Below are 15,811 nucleotides of genomic sequence, written 5' to 3'. Positions count from 1 at the left end.
GATGAACTGATTTAATTTAGGCTTGTATTTACTTCAAGTAAGGTTACAGCAGCTGGAGCGCACTTGGAGACACGCCAGATCAAACCCATGTGCATGTGGGCTTCAGTTTACCATATCTGATGTGTGTGTGTGTGTGTGTGGAATGAAAGCCTAGATTCAATCTGTCAATTCAACAATCCCTTCAATTTGAGTCTCTCAATGATGCGATCAATGCGGTTAGAGTTAAAAAGTTAATGAGTGAATAATGACTTAATTTCACTCTGTTCCTCACACATATCTGCAGAAGACTTGAGTATATAGTGCAGAGTCATTTGGCCACTTTTATGCTGTTTTTATTTAATTATTTTATTTATATTTCAGGATATAGCCATATGACTACAACATTTTCAATAATTGATAATCTTCATTGCATCTATATCTATACTGTTGTCACATCTGTTCTAGGTTTTGTTTATGTTCATCTAGTCATGTCTTCATGTCTATTCATGTCTAACTAGATAAGGGGTGTGAGTGTGTGTGGTTTACTTCTTTTATTTTGAAGTTTCTCATAGCCATGGTTCCTGTTATTGTCGTGTGATTCCTTTGGGTCATGTGTTGCGTTTTCATTGGTTTGTTTTGTCAGGTGGGTCTCAGTTCTGTTGTGTCATTGGTTTATCATCTTGAATACGCACAGGTGTAATCATTAGTCTTTATTTATAGCCCTCATGTCTAGCTGTGTTTGGTTGTTTGTAACCCGCGGTTGGAGAGTGTCGTCAAGTCTGTTCAAGTCAAGTCTGTTGATGTTTTAAGTGGGTTTCAATAAACTACACATGGGTTAAACTCTACTCTCAGTCAATGGAGAAACTGCAATCATGTCAAAGATAACAAAATTGGGTCCCACTTTCTATTAAGTGCTTTTCACTACTATGTACTAACATTTAAATTAATCACTTGATGCCATCACTTCATGTCTGCATACATGTACATTGTACTTAAATTTAATAAACACCTGCATGTAATTACAGCTTCTTATATATTAGATGATTAGAAAACTTTATTAATCCCTGTAAGGGTAAACTCATTTGCCACCATTAAACAACACAAACAGACAATTAAACATTAAAAACAACAATCTATGCAAGGAATTACACAACTTCATTTAAAAAAAAAAAAAAAAAACTAATACAAACACTGAGGCACCACTACTAATCTAACACTAAATGAACTTCTAAGTCCACTAAAAGTACAGTGCGGTGGATGACCTCCGTAAGACCTCGAGTGGATCAGGAATAAGGCCAATAACCAGCCTTTATAATCAATTTATTACTGCTATTTTTATCATCTACAGCAGTGGTCTCAAACCGGTTCCACGGAGGGCCTAGTGTATGCAGGTTTTCTCTTTTACCTTGAACCAAACTGATTGAGTAGGTCACTAATTGGTTAAGATCTCCCCTCACCTGGTAGTCTAGGTCTTAATTGGGCACTAATTGAAGGGAAAGACCAAAAACCTGCATACACTAGGCCCTCCGTGGAACCGGTTTGAGAACTCTGATCTACAGTGACACTACATCCCACTGCAAAACACTGACCGCAACTCCCTGATAGAAGACATAAGGAAGCCTCCTCCTAATGCCAATGGATCCTCAGAAAGAATAATCTTGATTAATTTCTGTAATTAGTGGCCAAGCACCGAAGGTTTGTATCCGTTGGCGCTCTTCTTTTTCTTGTTCGCTCGAGTCTTTGGCTTCCCATAGAGCCGCTCGCGGGAACGTTGTGAAATTTGGCACACAGATAGAGGACCGTCTAAACATTAACCACAGCCAATCTGGAGTATCTAACTCAATCCCTGTAGCGCCACCAACTGTCCGAAGTTTCACTTACGCTTATGCTAATGACTTTTAAACTGTAAGGGCTAAAAACTAAATTATTTTTTTCCTCTGATTCCTTTTTGAAAATCCGTTTTAAATTTCTGAAAAACACCAAACTCCATCTAGGCCGTTGCTCCATTTTCATGAAAATTGAACCAGATCGTCTTCAGGCCATGCCGACAAGATTCAAGTTGGTTTTTGAATAATGCGTGAATGAACTCAAAGTGCACGGCAAACTGGACATGAGGCTTTACCTCCACAACGCTTTAGCGTGTTCTCACCAAACCTGGTGTGTGTTATGACAACCATGACTACCATAAGGATACCTGCACAGTTTCAGCACAGTGCCACCTAGTGGTCAGGAGGAAATTACATTTTTGCTTATAACTTCTGAACAATTTGGCCAAAATCACACAAAAAAAGATCACTGGTCTCTTTAGATTCAGTGCAGCATGTGGAGTCAAACAATACACAATTTTCCCATATCGACTATTTTGAATTTTGTTGTAAAATGCAATATGTTTATGAACACATTGGTGTATCGTTATGAAACTTGGGGCAAATTATAATGAAATTTCAAAAAATGCTAATAGCTTTTGATTAGTTTTGACCTCTACTTTTTCAAACTCCTCCTAGACCATTGCTCAGATATTCACCAACATCGAATCACATCATCTTCAGACCATGGCAGCAAAAACTGTGGATTTGGTGTCAATAGACGAAACTGCTTTGTACATCGCAGCAACAAAATTGATGACATGATGCCAAACGACTCTGAGGCTTTATCTCTGCAATGCCTTGACATACTGACACCAAACTTGGCATGTGTCATTGTCACCTCCCTCTGACCACAACACATCAATTTGGTCACAGCGCCACCTATTGGTTGAAAGTGATAAATCATTAAGTCATATTACTACTGATTGTTTTTATGATTATTTCAGCCATTTTGCCTAAAATCCTCATTGTGCTTGGCGCCTTTGTTGCCTTTGGCTTTTACAGTACACAGCAGTTAAAGACACCAAATGCACCGTGGATAATAACAGGAGACTTCTAGATTTCCTCGTTACTCCTCCTCAATGCTGTAGGATGGTGGAGGTCTTGTAAACATCCACGAGACAGATTTGCTCCACAGTGAAATAGAAGTAAACGTTGAATACACATGGGTGAACACACACCTGCGCTTCTCCATATGGAAATCACAGGTAAAACATCAGTCGCATCAATTATAAATGCTGCCACCTGCTAACCTGCGCTCTCATCAGTAGCTCTCTGTGTGTGTGTGTGTGTGTGTGTGTGTGTGTGTGTGTGTGTGTGTGTGTGTGTGTGTGTGTGTGTGTGTGTGTAGTCAGGAGGGAGAGCGTCTTGCATAATCCAGCCTTTGGCACAGTGCCACATCATATTTAATGAGAGAAAGAAAAGGGCTACATGAGCTACAACACTATGGCTAAATGAAGAGAGACAAGACTGTTCCTGCCTACAGGCGCACACACACACACACACACACACGTGCATCACGGATCGTCACAGAACACAGACTGTGTGATAAACACCTCTTCCACTCAAACTGTTACATGGTGCCGTTTCATTGATAAAAAATAAATAACCTGAAACACAAGCAGTTTGTGTCATTCAGTGACTAACCTACTGTATATATTAATAGCTGTCATATGACGTCACACCCTTATAGAAACGCCCACCTGGAGGGCAAAACAAGGCTTTCCTCCGCTATCAGTCATTTTGATCAGCTCTGTTAGCTAAGTACTAATGTAGTAAGACAACGATGATGCACGCGATACACAACCATGCAGACGAACGCTGAATATAAACACTGTTCCTTTTCATTCATAATCGGGGCTCCTCTGCTTGCCTGTATTAGGGATGCACAATATATTGGCCATCGTATCGGCAGATACATGTTCATTTTTGATGTTATCTTTATCGGGCTGATATTTTAAAGGGGTGGTTGAATGTGATTTGACTTTTCTAACTTTAGTTAGTGTGTAATGTTGCTGTTTGAGCATAAACAACATCTGCAAAGTTACAACGCTCAAAGTTCAAAGCAAAGGGAGATATTTGCTTTTAAAGAAATCAATTTCTAAGGACTACAGCAAACGGCCGGGGCACAGAGCAACTGATGAGGGACTACAAGACATTCCTCCAGGGTTAGTGACATCACTAACCCCAACATTTACATAAACTCCTCCTCTATATAACACAATAAATAAAGGGGACGAGGCCATTTTATGTTGCTTTGGAGAAGAGTTGTTGTGGTAGTGGAGTGTCATTGCCGCTATGCCGTCGAAACGCTATTATTTCACCCAGATTGCAGGTCCACTTTGTTCAGTCTTCCTAAGGACGGTTACAATTTATTTTTAACTCGGTCCCTCATAATTATAATCCAAATGTCGCTCTCTGTGCTGCACATTTTCCGGAGGAAAGCTTTTTCAATCTACGAAAGTTCAATGCAGGATTCGCACAACAGCTTGTCCTGAAAGATGGAGCAGTTCCATCTTTATAAACAGAAGCTGTTGTTTACGAGCCACAACCTGTAAGTAGGGATGGGCATGATTAATCGACGATCGATAATTGATCGTTAAGAATTTCGTCGATCACGTTTATTTGTTCTCGATTAAACTAATGCAGGTTGCGTTGCGTAGTGTGAGTCTTGAAGCAATGGAATTAATTTTAGCGCGGAGGTACCTGTGCATCCCGGCACCGCCAGTCCCCTCAGAGCGGGTGTTTTCGGCGGCTGGACTGGCTGTCACCAGGTTGCGGTCGCGTCTGATCCCAGATCATGTCAACATGCTTATCTTTCTCAACAGAAATCAGTATTGGTGCAGAAGTTCTATGGAAACTTCATGCGTTTTCTCAGATCGGATAGCTATCTGATTTATCAAAACGATTCCATTTACACCTGGTCACATAAATGTGTTTTTGCAAAACGGATATAAATCCAATCTTGAATTCCCGTGCTATATGCAGATTTAAATTGTTGCACGTCACCGAAAGCGACTGATATGAGCTGCATTTTATTGATCATCAGCGAACATTTCTAATTCAAAGACCGCAACAAGATGCGGCAACAGCCCTGGTAAGATCATTTCGGTTCTTTACTTTTAATGAAGATGATTGTGTGTTGATGAATGACTTTCACTTTGATTTGCGATAGTTTGCACGTTGGCTTGATGAATAGATGCTCATCTGTGGTGATGCGTGTTGAAGTAGCGTCGTCATATCTGGCTATAACATGACATATAGCCTATAACACGCTCTCACACGTTTATTTCTTAGCATTTTTGGGATAAGTCAAATTTACATATGTGGTTTCAACAACCAGATGCATTTACTCTTGTCCAGTTTCGTCTGGAATGCGTCTCAGATCTCCTCCTGAAGTGGTTTGAGCGATCGGGTTTAAATCCGTCTCGAATGCGTTTCGGAGGGCATTTACACCTGGTCTTTTCACGATCGGATAGCTATCCGATCACAGAAACCGGATGAAGTGACCATGGGTCTCTGTTTAAGAACGCCGGCTCGCAGGCTCCGCTGTTTTAGAGCATATCTTCAAGGCTACCGAATGTCCAGTTTCACTGCCACAAGTTGATCTTCTTGTAATAAAGATCTCATCGAGGACAAACAAACTGTATTTTTGTATTTTCATTGCATTTTTAATTTATAAAAAGTTAAAGAAATAATGAATTTCAATATAAAAATAGTAATGATTAATCGATAGTCGATCGTTAATTCTCCCGACGATCGACTAAGAAAATTTAATCGAATGCCCATCCCTACCTGTAAGTATGATTTTTTCCTGTAATAGTTTGTATTGTTAAGTGTACGTTGTAGCAAGGAAGTAAACGAAGGACAACGCTGTTTGGCTAAATGCTAAATGCTAATTCATACTTATCCGACAAACACATACAAACTTCTGTTTAATATCACCAGCGCAGCGAACTTGAAATGTTCATGGTTGATCATGTGATCAGTGTAAATTATTCTTTCGTTATAGCTTTTATGTATTATTTATCTACATGCTTGTTTATCTACAGGCATGCTAAACATGGTTTTGTGTTTGATTTGGCTACTGTAGTAAAGCCAATGTTTAGTGTTCGTATTGGGTTAATAGTTCTGGCGACAGATATTTGGCTACAATCGTTCTAAAAATACAAAAGTAACAGGTCCATTTAGACAGTAGCGATCACAATAGATCTGCAGTCAAACAAACAAAAAACAAAACACATACCATTCTGAAACGTCCTTTAACAGCCGTTTCTCGGCTTCATGGAACCCGGAAATCATCCGACCGGATTTACAAGGAGGGACAGAGCAGTGTAGAATAATGGTTAAATAAAAAACAAAGCATGAACACGTTACAGTGCACCCCACAAACACAATCAAGCCTTCGAAAAAAGGTGTTTTACCGCCCCTTTAAAGCTGATAAATGATGTTTATTTCCTTCAGCTGAGACACTTCAGATGCGCACTGTTCAACATGATGGGTTTGAATTGCTTGAAATATAATTTGAATCATTTTGAAAGGAAAATACAGTTCAGTGCAACATGTCAGCATGTCCATAAAGTTATAATGAGCATATCATTATAATTGTGTGTTTGGGACATGAGACTTGTTTTTGTAATCAGATTTATCAGGCAATATATCGTTTGTCGGCTTTCAAATATAAAGTATTATCGGTATCTGGCAAATTTTCATATCGGTGCATCCCTACTGCATATAATACATCATCAATATGGTGTTTGCTGAATTTGATCTTTTAATATCACTGTTTCAGTGCATTAAGGCACTTTAAGTGTTTTCACTCTCGATTTTTAGTGATGGAAACACCGCAGTAGGTGCAGTATATGGATCACAAGTACCCAAAACTATTATTAAACTGTTTTTGTACATATCAGCCATTGACCACGCTGATACTGGTACTGGCCATTGAAAGAGTCGAGCACTTCTGCTAGTAGTGCATCCACAGAGAAGATGTTCGTCTGTTTAATTCCAGAGTCTGTTCTGAAGTCAGGTAGAATGAAATCCTAAGTCTAAACGCTCATTAGCACTGGTAGCGAACTGATCAGTGCTTTAGCAGAATCTGTGGCCTTGGATGAATGAAATATTTAGAAGAGCTTCAGTCGGTTGGATTGAGCGCTGGCTCTCTTTTCACCCGGGCCTCTATTGAGGGAGGGTTTCAAGTGGTCTAGAGCCCTGAATTATTCAAGTCTTTACCAAGGTGCAAGACACACACACACACACATATCTGGATTAAACAAAAGCAATACACACCTAGATTAGCACTCCAGCGAACATGAATTATACAACTCCTATACAAGAAAACACTTTCCCTGCTAAAATCAAGTGAATCTTTTCTTCATTGGTCACTGATTTTGTTAATCTATTACTCTAAAAGTGTACTAAGTAACCACTTCATCCATCAAGGATGACGGAGCGTTAAACACACTGCTCTTTCAGAGCGTCACATGTCTGTTTCGTCTGCTACTCTTGCTCTGGGATCAGGAGAGAGTCATGAGCGCTTGGGGCCGCGACAGACAAAAGTCTCCCAGCAACAGTGAGCCGAGAAAGCACAACGGCGAAGCAAACTTTGGTGCATGTGACCGGTGTTCGTGCTGAACAATGTTCCTGGTGGAGGACGACAATACAGGCAAAGACAAACCAAAAAACGAGGGACTAACATGGCAAACAATGAAATTAAACACCTTATGTGTTCTTGGGAAAAAATTATATACTGCATATTTTTTTATTGATGTTTGAAAAAACACACACACACACACACACACACACACACACACACACACACACACACACAGTAGTCAACATTTGAAGTGGATCGAAACCTTTCAAAGTTATACACTCATTTTGAACAATACCCCTTCTTGTCTTAGGACAACTTTGATTAACTTTTTTGATCCACTTCAAATGTTGACTAATATATATATATCTGAGTCCAGGTTCAGAAAGTAAAAGTCCTCCTCAGTATTTTGTTCCAATCACCTGGATTTGCTAATTAGCAGTTTTTCCGAAGTAATTAGTGAGATCAGCTGGCTGGGTTCATGGGTGGAATAAACATATGGCAGGACTTTAACTTTCTGACCCCTGGACTTTAAACCTCTGTGTGTGTGTGTGTGTGTGTGTGTGTGTGTATATATATATATATATATATATATATATATATATATATATATATATAGGATTTATAGTGGTTTTTGGGTGATGACAGTTCTACATTTACCGTTAGCATGATGAAGCACGGCACATTCAAGAGTGCTAAAAAAGCGTAGACATTTACAGGGGATAAAGTCTCTACATTCATCTTAACAAATCTAAGTAACTCACTCCTCAGCCTCACTGATGGGCCAGTTGCTCTCCGCCGACCGGACGACGAGTCCAGCTGAAGATGAGGCGGACTCGAGTGCAGTCGATGTGATGATTAACAGAGGAACGCACATTAGCAGGAGCGAGCGCTCACAGTCATGCTGAGACATGCACTCGACACCGACTTACTTCCACAACATCAGAGGAAGGAAACACTCTCTCAATGGCATGGGTTCATGTAGAGCGTCAGTGTGTGTGTAGCAGAGCAAACTGAGACAGACTTCAGATTCAACAGCAGTGTTTTTGAGCTTTAATATATCACAATCTGATTCAGTGTACAGCTTTTGATTTATTCAGCCAAACTTCGGTGACATTCCCCCGTTTATACTGTAAATTTAATTTGTGACTGGATTCTGTCTTTATTTTCAACATTGCGGAAATCAAAGGGTCCTACTGAAATACTGTAGGTGGGATGAGATGTGATTTTCTTTACCAAAGTGGATTTGCTGCTTCAGGAAAGACATGTGAAACTAAACCTCACAACCGTTCTTGTTTCTCTAAAAAGAAATGTGGGATTTAAAGTCCCCCTTTAATCAATCATTTATCCCTTAAAACTCATCTTTGATCACCAAAATGACATATTTAAAAGTTTTTTCATGCCTTTAAATATCTAGAATGTAACTTGACACCCTTGCCTCATTTGGTATCCGCGGTTCTATGAATATGCAAATGAGCCCCGCCTCCACTCACTCACTCAGCTCAGAGATCAGAGTGTATAACTTACTATATTACTAAAAGTACCTGATTTTTCTTATTAACAGAAAAATATACTGGTATAACCTGGCTTTACTTGAGACTCCCCTGCTAGTTCGCTGTTAATGATATGCGAAAGCCCGCCCCCCTCGTGACCTGATTGGTTACAAGGTAGTTTGTGACGTCAGAAACACCAGCGATTTCAAAGCGTGTTTTTGAGACTGTCTTTGGTTGCAGTTTTAAGGAGGAAATACTCAGCAATGCTGTCGACTTATGAACTTACACATGGTTTGTCTTAAAGCAGATTAAAAACACCACATAGACACATAAACAACATTAAAAGCTGGATTTACACCACAGGGGGACTTTAAGGCCAGCAAAGTACTGTACATAAAAATATGTGGCTCACACACTGCAGGCGCGCTGTATACTGTGACAATGACAAACTGCAGCACTAAAAATGGACATAGTCATCTATAGATATCCACTGAACCTGGCGTGTGTTTGCTGTTAGCAGGAGTGTTTGCTAGCGGCTCACAGAACTATCTCTCCACCATGGCAGAAGTGGACAAAACTCAGCATCCCTTCTCGTTTCATCACGTTACAGATGGTCAGCGCATGAAGTTATCAGAAATCAAGATGTTCAGAAACAAACTTCTCCCGTTGCTGGGTCTGCACAGTCAAGGAAATATGAACACATTTCATGCTTAAATTTAAATAAACATTTGTGTGGGATACTTTTGTGAGAACCTTAGCTCAAAAAGCATATGAAGAATCAAAAAAAGAAGGAAAAGCTAATCCAAAAACATACTTGCATCAATAAAATTGATAACTATGTTTTATCAGTTTGAAATATAATATATAATCTGTAATTTGTGGAAACACTGGTCTAGTGAAAGTGGATCTTCAGTCGCAGTGACAGCCGTACACAAACCAATAAACTATGCTAATTCTTGCAAGAAGCAGCCAGGCGACGTCTCTGGTTACTCTAGCCGTTTTCTCCCTCAAAAGACTGAATCGATCTAAGGTTGCTCAGACTCCTGGCCTCGTCTCTGCTGGGAGGATTGTGGGTAACCGGGGAGTATCGCTGAGAAATCTCATCAGCTCGAGCCGGAACCAAAGGCAACGTGATCCGGGCTGAGCTTCACTCCTCTCCTGAGCCACCAGGAGGAAGAAAAGACACTGAACAAGAAGTAAATGCCAAGCGCCGAGAGGTCAAGCCTGATCTCTATCTCTTTCAGGATGCAGATAATGAGAGTCTTTCACCTGGAGCGGACAGATCCCGTACTGTGAGCTGCTAACCGACTCCACAAACACTCCCGCTTTAAGACTCAGTTCAGCTTATTCCTCAGACCTTTCTGTCCTCCTTCAACTGATGTTTAGCAGAACGGTGCTCTTTTATAAAAAGAAAAAGTTTTTCATTTCTGGTGGGTCAACTATCCTCTTTAGTAAAGCTAGTCAAAACTTTCCAGTGTGAGCTCACAAGATTTCTGGCACAAAAGCGTGATTATAAAGTGGTGTCATCCGGTGGCCTACAGGCCGGCTCTGTGGTCCTGATAGGTGGAGTTATGTTAGCCATAGGGTTATTACGCTGGGCTCGACAAGAAGCATGTGGTTTCAAGCTTTGCCAATTTAAATATTCAAGTGCAAGGCGGCGTGAAAGATCTCGACTCGATAGTGGGAAGTTTTGTGTGCGCACAGAAAGCCGCTTCTCAGACAGCGCGTGAATGCTGAATCGAGCGCTTTCACGTCTTGAACAGACAAATTCACACAAAATTATGTTAAAAGACGGTCTTAAACAGTCAGTTATGAACTGTGAATACTGTTAAGAGAACATAAACAGTTGAGAAATGTAACGCATGTGTATCAGTATATTGGATCTGTGCAGCTCTTAAAGTGACAGCAGCCTAATATTACTACTAAAGTTGTTGTTGTTTAACAACAAAAGGACAACAAAAATATATAATAATTATAATAATTCACACTGCTCGACTGAATAACTTCAGTAACTTTAATAAGAATTCATCCATTTTTAATGTATCCAGGGAAGACTGCAGTGCTATTTTACATCTGATTATTCTGATTATTACTGTTAGACTCTCCTGAAAAACAGGGATTATTTTACTTGTGGATTATATTTGTCCTATTGCTTTGTTATTGGATTATTTCTTTTTATTTTATAACTAACAGTTTACTTGTCTTTAACAATATTTGATTATTAGGCTTGAAGTTTTTGGTGTCATAACGTTATTGAGTAACGTCGTGGGTCAAAAACAACGAACACACTAGCCCCTTTCACACAGCTATCCCAGTAAATGACCAGTAAAGACTGTGTGAGTGAAAGAGGCCAGTAACTAGGCCTATTTTATTTATTTATTACTGTTTTGTGGCAGGGACAGTGAACATTCTGGCAGAGCCCGTTAAACGCTGAGCGGTGTGTTGTGGTGGGTGACGGGAGCTGGACATCAGCGATCAGACGTTTATGACGGCTCAATGATGTCTGCTTTGATCTGCTCGTGTTCAGGCCTGTCTGGACGACCCACACGCTTGTGTTCAACTCTTCCGGCTTCACCACACAACCGCTGTGTGATAAAAAGCTCAAAACTATTGACAAAGTGCATTCGAAATGTGCCCTACTGTATGTGTGCACCCATACTAAACTAAAAAAAATAAACCTGCCAAGCAGTAACAGGGAGAATCCTATGATAAAATGTCTGGGTTATTTTCCCCAGTAAGATTTCATTTCTGAAAGTCTTCCTGTAAGGACATACTACTGTTTTGTTGATATATACACTAACCATTCATTAAATCCAAAACAATACGTTTTTATGTAAATGTACAGTTTAATTTTGTGCATTGCACTGCAGTAGACTTAGTGTTAGCTCACCCAAAAATGAAAAGTATCCTATGATTTATTTACACTCAACCCATCCTATAGGTGTATATGAGCTTTACTAAACAAATCCTGGCTCTTCCAAGCTTTATAAGGGCAGTGAATGGAGGATGAGATTTTGAAGCCAAAAAATGATAAATCCATCCATGATAAAAGTAATCCGTACAGCTCCGGGGTTTAATAAAGTCCTTCTGAGGCGAAGCCATGCGTTTGAGTGAGAAATATCCATATTTATAGCTTTATCAACTAAAATAACTCGCTTCCGGAAGACGGCCATATGCGTTGATTTATGGCGCAAGAGTGACCTCTGACCCGACCCATGATGCACTGACAAACACAGAGAATAGAGCAAAACAATGGTCATGATTAGAGGTCTAAAACGAGTATTTTTAAAGAGAAGAGTGAGAGGAGCTTGAGTTCGTTGCCCAGCGCTGTCTGTTCAATTCTTAGAACTGTATCTTTATGTGTGAAGATATATGCGTTTGTGTGTGAACGGGCCTTTAGTCCTTAAAAAGGCTTAAATTGTTATATGCTAAATATTTTTTTAAATATATATACTTTTTTTTTTTCCCCAATACTGAGGCAAATATGGCAGACACTCCTTGACAGCTGTTGTCAAGTCAAGTCAAGTATATTTGTATAGCGCTTTTCACAATACAGATTGTATCAAAGCAGCTTCACAGTATTCAATTAAAATAATACAACAAGGTTTGTTTCTAGTGAGATTTATTGATTGATAAAATTAAATTAAATATTCCCAAAATATCCCCAACTGAGCAAGCCAAAGGCAACAGATTGTTGTGAGATTCACCCAGTGAATGTCAGACAAGCTCACATGTGTCTATTATACCTGAAAACCTCAGAGGTTCATGAGCCCATTCAGAGATGATGAACACACACACACACACACACACACACACACACACACACACACACATGGTTCATTTAGCAAGGCAAATAAAAAATCCAAATCCTTGTAACTGGAAAAGAGGAGTGGACAAACTCGCAAACCAGCTCAAACTGTCCTCTGTACAATCAAACCATTTACTGTATAAAAGTATTTCCATAAACATTTCATCCTATGTGTCCAGCTTTGTGTGGGTTTCCAGAGGAGCAATCCTGTCAAAAACAGCCCAAAATAACAGGAACTGAAATACGCTGGAATAATGTTTGGGAAGAGTGAAAGTGAAAGTGACATTTGGATGCCAAGTATAGTAACCAATACTCTTTATTTATTCATTTAACACATCTAAGTTAACGCACACACATTAAGAAGTGGTGAGTACTGAACACACACACACACACACACACACAGACACACACCGGAGCAGTGGGCAGCATTCACTGTGGAGCGATTGGGGGTTCGGTGATCAAAAGCACCTCGAAATTTTCCTGCTAGTATTGAGGATTGAACCCTTCGGGTTCCCAGTCAGAGTCTATAGCCATTAGGCCACGATGAGGAGGAGTGAGAGGATGAGAGGATAAGAGGATGAGAGGTTTGGTGTCTATAGATGCGATGAGCAAAAGCAGATGTTCAGGAGCACAGGAAGTTACACACACACACAAACACTAATGCGCTGGAGCGAAAACACGATTCAGGAGGATTCAGTTCCAGTCCATTCATCCACAGACTCATGATCCACTGAGAACAACACCATCCAAACACTGGCCTCATGAACCAGTGGAGAACTTTCTGCTGGTCACACTTGATAAAGCAAAAGCCATTAAGCGATTCGATTTGAGACCAGCTCAACTACTCTAAGAGTCAGTCAGGAGAGAACGAGATGGAGAGAAGAATTCACTCGTTTATCACCCAAACTGCTCAGCAATCATGCATTAAAACACTTGAGCACACAGGTGTAACCATACAGCTTCATTAATGAACACACACACACACACACACTGCAGAGTAAGCAAGGAGAAGGCCAACAGAGCAATTCTGGAAGCTTTATCACTACACAAACATCATGCCCACTTCTCATATATCACAAACATCACATATTCTCAGTAACTCCAGCTGTCTCCTGTTGGAGGATATCAATCACACAGATGAAGGGATGATCCATCACAGTCCAGACCAGTGCAAACGCATCTATCCTGAGGTTTGTAGCAAACACTCTCAGACTCAAATAAACCTCCTGCATTTCAAAAACATGCGCCAAACAGAACGCTGGTGGACACAGCCTCACATTAGGGTTTGGAGAGTGCAAACCCTCAAACCCAACAGAAACACGCATCTCAGCAGAACACGCTCCACGGCTGGATGTGCGTCTACATTCAGCGGTTATTATCGACAAGTCTTTGTGTTAGTGAAACAGCATCAGGCCTGTGATAGTTTGAGGAGCAGTGAAGACAGAAGGTGTTCGAGCCGTCGTGTTGAACAGCTGCAGCTCCGCATCTGAATGCATGACAGAACGCGGCGGAACATGACGCGTTCGAACAGAACGCAGTGGAGCATGACGCGTTCCAGCAGAACGCAGCGCGAGACAGACAGTAAACACGAGTCTTACCTTTGGAATTGCTGAATGCGGTGTACCAGGATAACGATATAAACCCACACAACGCGAAGAGTATGACTGTTAGGAAGGTGCCATTTCTGAGCCTCATCTCCGGGTCCGCGCCGGGATCATGTCCGAACCGAACCGTGCGCTGCGTGCGTGCGTGCGTGCGTTAATGACAGCGCGCGCACATGAGGGATGAGAATGTGAGAGCCTGTGTACAGACAGATGCCGTTTATACAGGAGGGTGTGTGTGTGTTTGTAAGAGAGAGAGAGCGAGAGAGAGAGAGAGTGTGTATGTTCGGGCTCGTGCACGCGGTGCAGCTGCTCCTCCTCGCGGTCGAAGTAGAAACACACGCGCACGGTTTATTTGAGCATCAGTTCATGTCGTAGGCTACACACTGTATTACAGTTTTGATTCATATTGCAAAAAGCCTAGTATTTGAGTCCTGGTGTTTCTCAAAGAGATGAACACAGGCTTTGCTGTAACACGTTTAAGAGTGCGGCCTGTTCTTCAGTCAATCACCAGACATCATTTTTTATATTTTCTTTTTACCAGTGGGTGCAGGACACTATAGTTCATTTATGTAAGTTAGGAAAGCAAAATAAAATAAACTGTGACATATTATACCCAAAAATTCTTCATACGTGGACTACCAGTAAAATTGATTAAAAACAATGGGACCAAAAATTATAATTTTTCTTTAATTGCTAATGCTCTTTTTACACACAGACTGAACAAAATGAAGCATTGCTTGGTAATTGGTTGAGGTAAACTGGTATTATCTAATTGTGTAGTTAAATTTAACAGCTGACAGATATTCAACATAATTCATGTGTGAGACAGTCTAACAGAAGGATGGACAAAACCAGTCAAACATCAACCGAGTTCATAATTCTGAGTTCTTCTCATATTTTATCACCATTTTCTAAACTATAGTGAATAAACTGTGATAATGAGAGAAACGTTGAAGGTGTCTGAATAATCTTTTGGTTTGACTGTATAAACCTGTCTCATAATGTAAATAATGCGCCTGTTAACGTGATTTTAGTTTGAGAAAAATTATTAACTTCTTATTATTAATACTTTTCTGTGTTAAGTGAGGCTATGCTTTACCCCACAAGAAAGACATTGAACATCTCAATACACACATTTTAACAGAATTAATGTTAGTGGATTTATAAGATTATAAACTTCACATTTCTGCATTTAAACTCTTCAAACACTGACCCTCATTCACTTTGATTAGAAGTGCCTCACTGTAACCTCGATGCTTTAAGAAAACAGGGCTTGTTATCAGCATTCTGGCACAAATACAGTAGATTGAGCTTCACTTGCACTGAACCCATAATATTAGTCTATAAATGGACAAATCTATATTGCTTCGATAGGATTCTTATTTGTCCTCATTGCTTTTCAGTATATAATAATGTTAATGGGCCTATATAAAACATATTTTAATATATTTTCAATTTGTATTATGTCA

General features: G+C 40.1%; 1 protein-coding gene across 1 annotated transcript in view; it reads right to left on the bottom strand.

Moving 5' to 3' along the window:
* The window catches only part of mgat4b (alpha-1,3-mannosyl-glycoprotein 4-beta-N-acetylglucosaminyltransferase B), a 145,019-nt gene extending 130,396 nt beyond the window's left edge, over nt 1-14,623 (bottom strand). Inside the window, exon 1 of the mRNA XM_079892680.1 lies at nt 14,337-14,623. Within this exon, the coding sequence (XP_079748806.1) occupies nt 14,337-14,433 (97 nt within the window). The 5' untranslated portion in view covers nt 14,434-14,623. The remainder of the gene's footprint in view (nt 1-14,336) is intronic.
* Between the last annotated feature and the right edge of the window lie 1,188 nt (nt 14,624-15,811).

This window comes from Squalius cephalus (assembly GCF_949319135.1).
Source record: "Squalius cephalus genome assembly, chromosome: 14".
Classification (NCBI taxonomy): domain Eukaryota; kingdom Metazoa; phylum Chordata; class Actinopteri; order Cypriniformes; family Leuciscidae; genus Squalius; species Squalius cephalus.
This window is presented reverse-complemented; position numbering and strand designations above follow the sequence as displayed.